At 39.4% G+C, this 14032-nt stretch overlaps 1 protein-coding gene across 3 annotated transcripts in view; it reads left to right on the top strand.

Moving 5' to 3' along the window:
* Positions 1-14032, top strand: part of LOC101109422 (phospholipid-transporting ATPase FetA-like) — a 124746-nt gene that overhangs the window by 85599 nt on the left and 25115 nt on the right. For all 3 annotated transcript variants that reach the window (XM_060409312.1, XM_060409310.1, XM_042243288.1), the window contains 2 exons: positions 4525-4733; positions 9361-9404. In XM_060409312.1, the coding sequence (XP_060265295.1) occupies positions 4525-4733; positions 9361-9404 (253 nt within the window). The remainder of the gene's footprint in view (positions 1-4524; positions 4734-9360; positions 9405-14032) is intronic.

The following is a 14032-nucleotide window of genomic DNA, read 5'->3' as shown; positions in this document are numbered from 1 at the left end:
CTAGATAAGCTTACACCATAGCCATGGAAACAGATACTTAAGTAAATAATTAAGAACAATATGAAGAATGATGTAATAGAAATTACTATGGGAGCCTAGAAAAGGAATAGGTGGGTTCCACCTATAGAGTCTTAGGGATTTACAGAAAAAAGTAATCATCAAACTGATACATGAGAAAAGAGGAGCATTTACCAATAAGAAAATACAAAAATAATATTACAAGCAGAAAGATCAGTATGTACAAAGATTAGAGGTTTGTAAAAGCTTGATCTGGTCATAGAACAGTGAGTGAGCCTAGACTGAGGTGTTGGATGGTAATTTAGGATTAGATTCAGGAGAACCTTGAATGCTAGGTCAAGGAGTTTGGGCTTTATCCTAAAAGCAGCGGAGATCTTTCTAAGGAAAGAAATGTCATTAAGTGTCTGAGTTTAGAGAGATTGCTATGGTGACTGGTATGGTGAAGGAAGAGAGGGGTCAAAACTCAAAACATGAGGACTAATAAAGTCAATAATGAGGGCATGAGCACCACCTCCCTCACCTCAAACAAAAGATTCGTGTTGCTCAATGCAGCTGTCTCAGACAGGGGTTACTAATGAAGCAATGAAATAACACACACTAAATATGAATGTATTAAAAGGCAAAATGATAGGATACTGAAAGAGGAACTCCCCAGGTCAGTAGGTGCCCAATATGCTACTGGAGATTAGTGGAGAAATAACTCCAGAAAGAATGAAGGGATGGAGCCAGAGCAAAAAACAATACCCAGTTGTGGGTGTGACTGGTGATAGAAGCAAGGTCCGATGTTATAAAGAGCAATATTGCATAGGAACCTGGAATGTTAGGTCCATGAATTAAGGCAAGTTGGAAGCGGTCAAACAGGAGATGGCAAGAGTGAATGTCAACATTCTAAGAATCAGCGAACTAAAATGGAATGGAATGGGTGAATTTAACTCAGATGACCGTTATATCTACTACTGTGGGCAGGAATCCCTCCGAAGAAATGGAGTAGCCATCATGGTCAACAAAAGAGTCCAAAATGCAGTACTTGGATACAGTCTCAAATATGACAGAATGATCTCTGTTCGTTTCCAAGGCAAACCATTCAATATCATAGTAATCCAAGTCTATGCCCCAACCAGTAATGCTGAAGAAGTTGAGGTTGAACGGTTCTATGAAGACCTACGAGACCTTTTAGAACTAACACCCAAAAAGATGTCCTTTTCATTATAGGGGACTGGAATGCAAAAGTAGGAAGTCAAGAAACACCTGGAGTAACAGGCATATTTGGCCTTGGAATACGGAATGAAGCAGGGCAAAGGCTAACAGACTTTTGCCAAGAGAACGCACTGGTCACAGCAAACACCCTCTTCCAGCAACACAAGAGAAGACTCTACACATGGACATCACCAGATGGTCAACACCAAAATCAGATTGATTATATTCTTTGCAGCCAAAGATGGAGAAGCTCTATACAGTCCACAAAAACAAGACCAGGAACTGACTGTGGCTCAGATCATGAGCTCCTTATTGCCAAATTCAGACTTAAATTGAAGAAAGTAGGGGAAACCACTAGACCATTCAGGTATGACCTAAATCAAATCCCTTGTGATTATACAGTGGAAGTGAGAAATAGATTTAAGGGCCTAGATCTGATATATAGAGTGGCTGATGAACTATGGAATGAGGTTCATGACATTGTACAGGAGACAGGGGTCAAGACCATCCCCATGGAAAAGAAATGCAAAAAAGCAAAATGGCTACATGGGGGGGCCTTACAAATACCTGTGAAAAGAAGAGAAGTGAAAAGCAAAGGAGAATAGGAAAGATATAAGCATCTGAATGCAGAGTTCCAAAGAATAGCAAGGAGAGATAAGAAAGCCTTTCTCAGCGATCAATGCAAAGAGATAGAGGAAAAGAACAGAATGGGAAAGACTAGAGATCTCTTCAAGAAAATTAAAGATACCGAGGGAACATTTCATGCAAAGATGTACTCGATAAAGGACAAAAATGGTATGGACCTAACAGAAGCAGAAGATATTAAGAAGAGGTGGCAAGAATATACAGAAAAACTGTACAAAAAAGATCTTCATGACCAAGATAATCATGATGGTATGATCACTCACCTAGAGCCAGACATCCTGGAATGTGAAGTTAAGTGGGCCTTAGAAAGCATCACTACAAACAAAGCTGGTGGAGGTGATGGAATTCCAGTTGAGCTATTTCAAATCCTGAAAGATGATGCTGTGAAAGTGCTATACTCAATATGCCAGCAGATTTGGAAAACTCAGCAGTGGCCATAGGACTGGAAAAGGTCAGTTTTCATTCCAATCCCAAAGAAAGGCAATGCCAAAGAATGCTCAAACTACCACATAACTGCACTCATCTCACATGCTAGTAAAGTAATGCTCAAAATTCTCCAAGCCAGGCTTCAGCAATATGTGAACGATGAACTTCCAGATGTTCAAGCTGGATTTAGAAAAGGCAGAGGAACCAGAGATCAAATTGCCAACATCCACTGGATCATGGAAAAAGCAAGAGAGTTCCAGAAAAACATCTCCTTCTGCTTCATTGACTTTGCCAAAGCCTTTGACTGTGTGAATCACAACAAACTGAGGAAAATTCTGAAAGAGATGGGAATACAGACCACCTGACCTGCCTCTTGGGAAACCGATATGCAGGTCAGGAAGCAACAGTTAGAACTGGACATGAAACAACAGACTGGTTCCAAACAGGAAAAGGAGTACATCAAGGCTGTATATTGTCACCCTGGTTATTTAACTTCTATGCAGAGTACATCTTGAGAAACGCTGGGCTGGATGAAGCACAAGATGGAATTAAATGCCGGGAGAAACATCAATAACCTCAGATATGCAGATGACACCACCCTTATGGCAGAAAGTGAAGAGGAGCTAAAAGCCTCTTGATGAAAGTGAAAGAGGAGAGTGAAAAAGTTGGCTTAAAACTCAACATTAAGAAAACAAAGATCATGGCATCTGGTCCCATCACTTCATGAGAAAACAGTGGAAACAGTGGCAGACTTTAGTTTTGAGGGGCTCCAAAATCACTGCTGATGGTGACTACAGCCATGAAATTAAAAGACACTTACTCCTTGGAAGAAAAATTATGACCAACCTAGATAGCATATTCAAAAGCAGAGACATTACTTTGCCAACAAAAGTCCGTCTAGTCAAGGCTGTGGTTTTTCCCGTGGTCATGTATGGATGTGAGAGTTGGACTGTGAAGAAAGCTGAGCACTGAAGAATTGATGCTTTTGAATTGTGGTGTTGGAGAAGACTCTTGAGAGTCCCTTGGACTGCGAGGAGATCCAACCAGTCCTTTCTAAAGGAGATCAGCCCTGGGTGTTCTTTGGAAGGAATGATGCTAAAGCTGAAACACCAGTACTTTGGCCACCTCATGCGAAGAGTTGATTCATTGGAAAAGACTGATGCTGGGAGGGATTGGGGGCAGGAGGAAAAGGGGATGACAGAGGATGAGATGGCTGGATAGCATCACCGACTCGAAGGACATGAGTTTGAGTGAACTCTGGGAGATGGTGATGGACAGGGAGGCCTGGCGTGCTGTGATTCATGGGGTCACAAAGAGTCGGACACGACTGAGCGACTGAACTGAATTGAACTGAAATATGAATGATGATAGGAAGGATGGCACTTAAAAAGTCTGCACTGTTTTAAAATGAAGATGCTTGTTAACCATGTTGTTTTTTAGTTGCTAAGTCATGTCCAGCTCTTTTGTGACCCCATGGACTGTGGCCTGCCATGCTCCTCTGTCCATGGGATTCTCCAAGCAAGAATACTGGAGTGCGTTGCCATTTCCTTCTCCAGGTGATCTTCCCAACCCAGGAATCAAACCCACATCTCCTGCATTGGCTGAGCCTCGAGGGAAGCCATAGGGAATCCATAAAGCATGTTATGTCGAATAAAAGTGGAATGTGACTCACACAACTGGGAAAATTCAGATAAAAATGGAAAGGAAGCTGTTTTAGTAAAAAGCTACCCTACGGGCAGGCTGGGTCTGCCGAGAAATTTATCAGAGGATCAGCTCCTGTAAGCTGTTTCTGAGTCTCGCAGATCTTCCCCTTCCTCTTCTGAAACAAAGAAGCACTGTCTCCAGTCTCAAGTATCTCTCCTCCCCATCAATGAGTTTATGTGATAGCAGCAATACCCCTCTAATTAAGCTTTGGTTGCCTTTTATAAACTAGCTTAATTCTGTCAGGCCTTGCATTGTTACAGAATTTTTAAAATTTTGAAAGAAGTAGTATAAAGGGAATATGCTTCAGCAAAGTTAATCAGTGTATCTGGTAATCAAGTAAAGACTTGAGTGATAATGATCAAAGTAGAATTACATTGGATTGGCTAGTATGAAGGGTCCTTCAAGATTGTAGGTTCTGAGAGAAGGTATTCTGATTTTCATTTCTACCACAGGACTGGAAAGAAGGAAACCAGGGGGATGAATTTACTTGCCCTGCATTGACCCAGGACCCTTCTTTTCTTGCTTTCTCCTTAGTGTTGAGATAATAAGATTGGGCAACAGTTTCTATATCAACTGGGATCAGAAGATGTTTTATGAACCGAAGAACATGCCAGCACAGGCTCGTACCACCACCCTTAATGAGGAGCTCGGCCAGGTCAAATACGTGTTCTCTGACAAAACAGGGACCCTGACTCAAAACATTATGATTTTCAACAAGTGTTCAATTAACGGGATGTTATATGGTATGCATATCTTTCTGCTTTCCCTTAATCTTGGGGAAATTTTACTTTGCAGGTTGTTCTCAGGAATAATCTATCTCTAAATTTATATGTCTCTAAATTTACATTTTCTTACTCTTACAACTTGCTGTCCACTAAGCAAAGATCACCTAGTCCATTCAGTTCTAACCAAAAAACACTTATGTAGCACATTATAGATGCCATCCATTGTGTGGGACATTGGAAATATAAAGATGTATAAGACTTAATCTCTGTCTTCAGAGAATTGCCAGTGTCTTGGGAATGTTAGTTACTCACATTAAATCAGATGGTGCAACCAGGATGTTACTGAAGCTGCTATTCTCCTGATTCTGCCTCAGTCCAATAAACAGTCTAGAAAGAAGCCATCAAAGGGTGTTCAGAATTTGATCAGTGTCTCCCATACCCAGTTGTTCATTTATTTCCTGTGTTAGAGGTGCTTGTTTTTGTGATAGTGTTAAGTGTTCATATGTATGAACATTATGGCAGTAACTAGCGAAGGAAAGCAATCACATCGAAAAAGCTAGAGCACATGGAATATTCTTCTGGGGTGATGAAAAAGCTTTGAAGCTAGAAAGATGTGGTGGTTGCAAAACATTGTGAACGCACTAAATGCCCCTGAATTGTACACTTTAAAATGTACGATTTTTTTAAATTTAAGAATTAAATTTAAAAATTAAAGTTAAAATATTTTTAAAAGCTAGAGCATTCTAATATTTTCTATTACTCCTGCCAAACAAGTTTTCACATGTATAAACTCTGAAAGCTTATTTTTGGGTGGTTGATTTGGGTGAGGATCTTAATTTTTAACTCATTGTAAGACCTGATCATATGCTAGGTAGGGTTGCAAAGGGTCTTGGGTGTTTCTGCACTTGGCATCAAACTGTCTTCCACCCCCAATCTGTCTATGCTATCTACTGGTCAAGAACCTAATTCCAAGTGAATTCAAGTTCCACAAGAATCCACCTTCCAATTCTGGAGACTTGAGTTTGATCCCTGATAGGGAAACTGAGATTCCACATATGGTGAAGCAACTAAGCCCTTACACCACAACTACTGAGCCCACACCCTCTGGAACCCAAAAGCCACAACTTAAGAAACAGGCACGCTGCAACTAAAACCCAATGAAGCCAAATAAATAAATAGTTTTAAAGTCCTACTTTAAATTACTATGAAAAAAAAAGTAAAAGTATTCTCTCAGTAGTGTCCAACTCTTTGTGATCCCATGGACTGTAGCCAAACAGGCTCTTCTGTACATGAAATTCTCTAGACAAGAATACTGAAGTGGATAGCCATTCCTTCTCCAAGGGGCTCTTCCCAACCCAGGGATCAAACCCAGATCTACTGCACTGCAGGCAGATCCGTATGACCCAGTAATTCCATTCCTAAGTATATACCAAAAAGAGGAAAAAGAAAACAAGGATTCAAACAGAGAGATGTATGCGTGTTCATGGCAGCAGTATCCACAATAGCCAAAGGTGGAAACAACCCATGTTTCCATCAGCAATTGAATAGGTAAACAAACTGTGATATATCCATTTAATGGAATATTGCTGTTAATCAGTCACCAAGTCATGTATGCCTCTTCGTGATCCCATGGACTGCAGCAAGCCAGGTTTCCCTGTCCCTCACCATCTCCTAGGGTTTGCCCAAGTTCATGTCCACTGAATCAGTGATCATTGAATCAGCCATCCAACCATCTCATCCTTTTGCCCTCTTCTCCTTCTGCCTTCAATCTTTCCCAGCATCAGGGTCTTTTCTAATGAGTCAGCGGTTTGAATCAGGTAGCTAAACTATTGGAGCTTCAGCTTCAGCATCAGTTCTTCTAAAGAGTATTCGGGATTGATTTCCTTTTAGATTGACTGTTTTGATCTCCTTGCTTTCCAGGGGACTCTCAAGAGTCTTCACCAGCACCACAGTTTGAAAGCATCAATTCTTCAGCGCTCTGCCTTCTTTACTGCCCAGCTCTCACATTTGTATATTCCAATGAACACCCAGGAATGATCTCCTTTAGGATGGACTGGTTGGATCTCCTTGCAGTCCAAGGGACTCTCAAGAGTCTTTTCCAACACCACAATTCAAAAGCATCAATTCTTTGGCCCTCAGCTTTCTTTATAGTCCAACCCTCACATCCATACATGACCACTGGAAAAACCATAGCCTTGACTAGGTGGACCTTTGTTGACAAAGTAATGTCTCTGCTTTTTAATATGCTGTCTAGGTTGGTCATAACTTTCCTTCCAAGGAGTTCAGTTTAGTTCAGTCACTCAGTCATGTCCCAACTCTTTGCAATCCCATGAATTACAGCATGCCAGGCCTCCCTGTCCATCACCAACTCCCAGAGTTCACCCAAACCCATGTCCATTGAGTGGTTGATGCCATCCAACCATCTCATCCTCTGTTGTCCCCTTCTCCTCCTGCCCCCAATCTTTCCTAGCATCAGGGTCTTTTCAAATGAGTCAGCTCTTCGCATCAGGTAGCCAAATATTGCAGTTTCAGCTTCAGCATCAGTCCTTCCAATGAACATTCAGGACTGATTTCCTTTAGGATGGACTAGTTGGATCTCCTTGCAGTCCAAGGGACTCTCAAGAGTCTTCTCCAACACCACAATTCAAAAGCATCAATTCTTCAGCCCTCAGCTTTCTTTATAGTCCAACTCTCACATCCATACATGACCACGGGAAAAACCATAGCCTTGACTAAATGGACCTTTGTTGGCAAGGTAATGTCTCTGCTTTTGAATATGCTATCTAGGTTGGTCATAACTTTTCTTCCAAGGAGTAAGTGTCTTTTAATTTCATGGCTGCAATCACCATCAGCAGTGATTTTGGAGCCCAGAAAAATAAAGTCTGACACTGTTTCCATTGTTCCCCCATCTATTTGCCATGAAGTGATGGAACCAGATGCAATGATCTTAGTTTTCTGAATGTTGAGCTTTAAGCCAACTTTTCACTCTCCTCTTTCACTTTCATCAAGAGGCTCTTTAGTTCTTCTTCAGTTTCTGCCATAAGGGTGGTGTCATCTGCATATCTGAGGTTATTGATGTTTCTCCGAGCATCTTAATTCCATCTTGTGCTTCCTCCACCCCAGCGTTTCTCATGATGTACTCTGCATAGAAGTTAAATAGCCAGGGTGACAATATACAGCCTTGACGTACTCCTTTTCCTGTTTGGAACCAGTCTGTTGTTCCATGTCCAGTTCTAACTGTTGCTTCCTGACCTGCATATCGGCTTCCCAAGAGGCAGGTCAGGTGGTCTGGTATTCCCACCTCTTTCAGAATTTTCCACAGTTTATTGTGATCCACACAGTCAAAGGCTTTGGCATAGTCAATAAAGCAGAAATAGATGTTTTTCTAGAACTCTCTTGCTTTTTCGATGATCCAGCAGATGTTGGGAATTTGATCTCTGGTTCCTCTGCCTTTTCTAAGTCCAGCTTGAACATCTGGAAGTTCATGGTTCACGTATTGCTGAAGCCTGGCTTGGAGAATTTGGAGCATTACTTTACTAGCGTGTGAGATGAGTGCAGTTATGTGGTAGTTTGAGCATTCTTTGGCATTGCCTTTCTTTGGGATTGGAATGAAAATGGACCATTTTCAGTCCTGTAGCCACTGCTGAGTTTTCCAAATTTGCTGGCATACTAAGCGCAGCACTTTCACAGCATCATCTTCCAGGATTTGAAATAGCTCAACTGGAATTCCATCACCTCCACTAGCTTTGTTCATAGTGATGCTTTCTAAGGCCCACTTGACTTCACACTCCAGGATGTCTGGTTCTAGATGAGTGAGCACACCATTATGATTATCTGGGTCATGAAGATCTTTTTTGTACAGTTCTTCTGTATATTCTTGCCACCTCTTCTTAATATCTTCTGCTTCTGTTAGGTCCATACCATTTTTGTCCTTTATTGAGCCCTTCTTTGCATGAAATGTTCCTTTGGTATCTCTAATTTTCTTGAAGAGATCTCTAGTCTTTCCCATTCTGTTGTTTTCCTGTTTCTTTGCATTGATCGGTGAGGAAGGCTTTCTTATCTCTCCTTGCTATTCTTTAGAACTCTGCATTCAAATGGGTATGTCTTTCCTTTTCTCCTTTGCTTTTCACTTCTCTTCTTTTCACAGCTATTTGTAAGGCCTCCCCAGATAGCCATTTTGCTTTTTTGCATTTCTTTTTCTTGGGGATGGTCTTGACTCCTGTGTCCTGTACAATGTCACGACCTCCAACATAAAATGTAATAAAGTTCTGACACATGCTACAACATGAATGATTCTTGAAAACTTTATGCAATGTGAAATGAGCCAGACAAAATAGGAAATAGTGTATCATTCTACTTGTATAAAACATCTAGAATAGGCAAATTTATAGAGACAGAAAGCAGATTAGAGGTTACCAGGGGCTGGGAATAAGGGAAAGTAAGGAGTTTCTGTTTAGGATGCTGAAAAAGTTTAGGAAATATATAATGGTGAGTGTTGTACAACATTGTGAATGATACTAATTGTTTAACTGAAAAATGGTTAAAATGAAAAGTTATGTTATATATCTTTTACCACAATAAAAAGAAATGTAAATCCTTCTTTAAAACCTTTGCCAAGTGTGTCCTCTGTTTCCTTAACCAACAGGTGATGTCTGTGACAAAAACGGACCTAGGACGGAAGTCTCGAAGGTGAGTGTTTACAGCTCCCTGTGAAGTGCATGCAGGAGCTGAGCGAGGCTGTGCTTTACAGCATCATCTTCAGTACAGACCAGGACTCACCAAGCCCCTGAAATACCCCAGCTGTTATTGGCCCTGTAATGTCAGAATGCATAATGGAAATAACCTCTGTTTATTTGAGCAGATTTAGTTTTGTGTTTTTAAATGAAAATAGCTTTTTATAAGAAGGTTATTATGTATATAATTACATACAAATGATATATAAATATTTTTAAAGTCAAGAATGTCTGAAGAAGCCAGCAAAGGGATAAATCCTTAAGCTCATAAAAATGATCTAGGACAGCAAATGAATAGTGGTTTAAGATACTTTTTTGGAAGACATTACATTACTCGAGAATAAATTCTAGTTCTGCATATAAATATTACTTGTTTTCTCAATAGTACTATTAAAATTCCTTCAAAACATTTATTAGTAAATAAGTAAATAAATTGAAAATAGCTTTATTGGGTTTTTTTCTGTTTAAAAAAGTTATCTGTGCTCATAATAAAAGAAATTCAAACAATATTGAAATGTATGAAGAAGAAAGTTAAAAATGATTTAGTCTCATTTAGATAACCAGTGTCAAATTTGGGAGTATTTATCTTTTCAGATGCTTTTCATGTGTATATATACACACATATACATCTGGTCTGATAGGTAGATAAGTAGGAAGGAAGGATGGATGGATTATAGCATCCATGCTATTTTCAGCCTCTTATTATTCATCAGACACAGTATATATTGTGGCTCTCCTTCCATGACCATATATTTAGGTAAATTTATGTCTACATCTATATCATTTTGAATGACTGTCATATCCAGATATATCGATGTATCTGTTTTTTTAATTTTAATTGGAGGCTAATTACTTTATAATATTATATTGGTTTTGCCATACATTGACATGAATCCGCCACGGGTGTACATGTGTTCCCAATCCTGAACCCCCTCCCACCTCCCTCCCTATCCCATCCCTCTGGGTCATCCCAGTGCACCAGCCCCGAGCATCCTGTATCATGCATTGAGCCTAGACTGGCGATTTGTTTCACATATGATAATATACTTGTTTCAATGCCATTCCTCCAAACCATCCCACCCTTGCCCTCTCCCACAGAGTCCAAAAGACTATTCTATACATCTGTGTGACTTTTGCTGTCTTGCATACAGGGTTATCATTACCATCTTTCTAAATTCCATATATATGCATTAGTATACTGTATTGGTGTTTTTCTTTCTGGTTTACTTCACTCTGTATAATAGGCTCCAGTTTCATCCACCTCATTAGAACTGATTCAAATGTATTCTTTTTAATGGCTGAGTAATACTCCATTGTGTATATGTACCACAGCTTTCTTATTAGTTCATCTGCTGATGGACATCTAGGTTGCTTCCATGTCCTGGCTATTATAAACAGTGCTGTGATGAACATTGGGGTACATGTGTCTCTTTCAATTCTGATCTCCTCAGTGTGTATGCCCAGCAGTGGGATTGCTGGGTCATATGACAGTTCTATTTCCAGTTTTTTAAGGAATCTCCACACGGTTCTCCATAGTGGCTGAACTAGTTTGCATTCCCACCAACAGTGTAAGAGGGTTCCCTTTTCTCCACACCCTCTCCAGCATTTATTGCTTGTAGACTTTTGGATAGCAGCCATTCTGACTGGCGTCAAATGGTACCTCATTGTGGTTTTGATTTGCATTTCTCTAATAATGAGTGATGTTGAGCATCTCTTCATGTGTTTGTTAGCCATCTGTATGTCTTCTTTGGAGAAGTGTCTATTTAGTTCTTTGGCCCATTTTTTGATTGGGTCGTTTATTTTTCTGGAATTGAGTTGCAGGAGTTGCTTGTGTATTTTTGGGATTAATCCTTTGTCAGTTGCTTCATTTGCTATTATTTTCTCCCATTCTGAAGGCGGTCTTTTCACCTTGCTTATAGTTTCCTTTGTTGTGCAGAAGCTTTTAATTTTAAGTAGGTCCCATTTGTTTATTTTTGCTTTTATTTCCAATATTCTGGGAGGTGGGTCATAGAGGATCCTGCTGTGATTTATGTCTGAGAGTGTTTTGCCATTGTTTTCCTCTAGAAGTTTTATAGTTTCTGGCCTTACATTTAGATCTTTAATCCATTTTGAGGTTTTTTTTGTGTATGGTATTAGAAAGTGTTCTAGTTTCATTCTTTTACAAGTGGTTGACCAGTTTTCCCAGCACCACTTGTTAAAGAGATTGTCTTTTCTCCATTGTATATTCTTGCCTCCTTTGTCGAAGATAAGGTGTCCATAGGTGCGTGGATTTATCTCTGGGCTTTCTATTTTGTTCCATTGATCTATATTTCTGTCTTTGTGCCAGTACCATACTGTCTTGATGACTGTGGCTTTGTAGTAGAGCATAAAGTCAGGCAGGTTGATTCCTCCAGTTCCATTCTTCTTTCTCAAGATTGCTTTGGCTATTCAAGGTTTTACTGTATTTCCATACAAATTGTGAAATTATTTGTTCTAGTTCTGTGAAAAATACTGTTGGTAGCTTGATAGGGATTGCATTGAATCTATAGATTGCTTTGGGTAGTATACTCATTTTCACTATATTGATTCTTCTGATCCACAAACACAGTATATTTCTCCATCTACTTGTGTCCTCTCTGATTTCTTTCACCAGTGTTTTATAGTTTTCTATATATAGGTCTTTAGTTTCTTTAGGTAGATATATTCCTAAGTATTTTATTCTTTTCATTGCAATGGTAAATGGAGTTGTTTCCTTAATTTCTCTTTCTGTTTTCTCATTGTTAGTGTATAGGAGTGCAAGGGATTTCTCTGTGTTGATTTTATATCCTGCAACTTTACTATATTCATTGATTCAGTTCAGTTCAGTTGTTCGGTCATGTCCGACTCTTTGCAACCCCATGAATCACAGCACGCCAGGCTTCCCTGTCCATCACCAACTCCCAGAGTTCACTCAAACTCACGTCCATCGAGTCGGTGGAGCCATCCAGCTATCTCATCCTCTGTTGTCCCCCTTTCCTTCTGCCCCCAATCCCTCCCAGCATCAGTCTTTTCCAATGAGTCAACTCTTCGCATGAAGTGGCCAAAGTACTGGAGCTTCAGCTTTAGCATCATTCCTTCCAAAGAAATCCCAGGGCTGATCTCCTTCAGAATGGACTGGTTGGATCTCCTTGCAGTCCAAGGGACTCTCAAGAGTCTTCTCCAACACCGCAGTTCAAAAGCATCAATTCTTCGGCACTCAGCCTTCTTCACAGTCCAACTCTCACATCCATACATGACCACGGGAAAAACCATAGCCTTGACTAGACGGACCTTTGTTGGCAAAGTAATGTCTCCGCTTTTGAATATGCTATCTAGGTTGGTCATAACTTTTCTTCCAAGGAGTAAATGTCTTTTAATTTCATGGCTGCAGTTACCATCAACAGTGATTTTGGAGCCCAAAAAAAGATCCAATTTTGGAGCTATTCATTGATTAGCTCTAGTAATTTTCTGGTGGAGTCTTTAGGATTTTCTGTGTATAGGATCATGCCATCTGCAAAGAGTGAGAGTTTTACTTCTTCTTTTCCAATACGGATTCCTTTTATTTCTTTTTCTGCTCTGATTGCTGTGGCCAAAACTTCCAGAACTATGTTGAATAGTAGTTGTGAGAGTGGGCACCCTTGTCTTGTTCCTGACTTTAGGGGAAATGCTTTCAATTTTTCACCATTGACGTATATCGATGTACCTTGATGTAGCCAATCCCCTGTTTTTATTCTGCTGTCTTTTGCTGTTATAAATAGCATTATGATAAGCACCCAGGTACATACATTTTTGTCTCCTCTTCTGATAATTATTTCCTTAGAATAAAGTCCTGTAAGAAGAATTAGTTGCTGAAAGGGTGGCTAGAGTTTTAATGCATTTAATAGTGCCATATTGCCCTCTGGATAGACTGCATCAGTTTATAATCCCACCAAAATTATAGGAAAATTCCTCTTTTATCATGTCCTTGTCAGTACTAGGTGTTAATATTTCAATCTTTAGAAATTTAATTGGTGAAAATTATATCTGATTTAATTTACCTTTCTTTGATTACTAATCAGATTGAATCATTTTTATATACTTAGTTTCTTTCCTCTTCCCAATCACTTTATTGCCTATATATTGTTACTTTGTGAATTGCATGTTCATATTCTTTGAGGTTTTTTTTCTTATTTCCAAGGGGTCTTTATTCAGTAAAAATATCAACTTTTCCTTTGGTATGTATATCACAATTATTTTTTCCATTTTTGTATTTTGTTTGTAAATTTTTGTTTAGAAGTATTTAATTTATATAACCAATTCTATCAATCTTTTTCTTTTATAAGTTCAGGATCTGTGACATATTCAAAAGTCCTAACCCACACAATTGTAAAAATATTTTCCTTTTCATTCTTCCTGTCTCAGGCTGGTTCATTTTTACTCTTTTTTTCCATTATTGGATCTTGGCTATTTATGAATTTGAGTTAAACCTTCTTTCATAAGGCTTCTTTCGTTACATTCAGGGTACTCTTCACCCTATTCTTTTCCTATCAGAACCAATTCCAAACCCTTAGCCACTTGATTTACATACTGAACAGCTAACTCCAGCTC

This window comes from Ovis aries, chromosome 2 (assembly GCF_016772045.2).
Source record: "Ovis aries strain OAR_USU_Benz2616 breed Rambouillet chromosome 2, ARS-UI_Ramb_v3.0, whole genome shotgun sequence".
In the NCBI taxonomy this organism is placed as follows: Eukaryota; Metazoa; Chordata; class Mammalia; order Artiodactyla; family Bovidae; genus Ovis; species Ovis aries.
The sequence above is the reverse complement of the archived record's forward strand: the minus strand, read 5'-3'. Positions and strand labels throughout refer to the sequence as shown.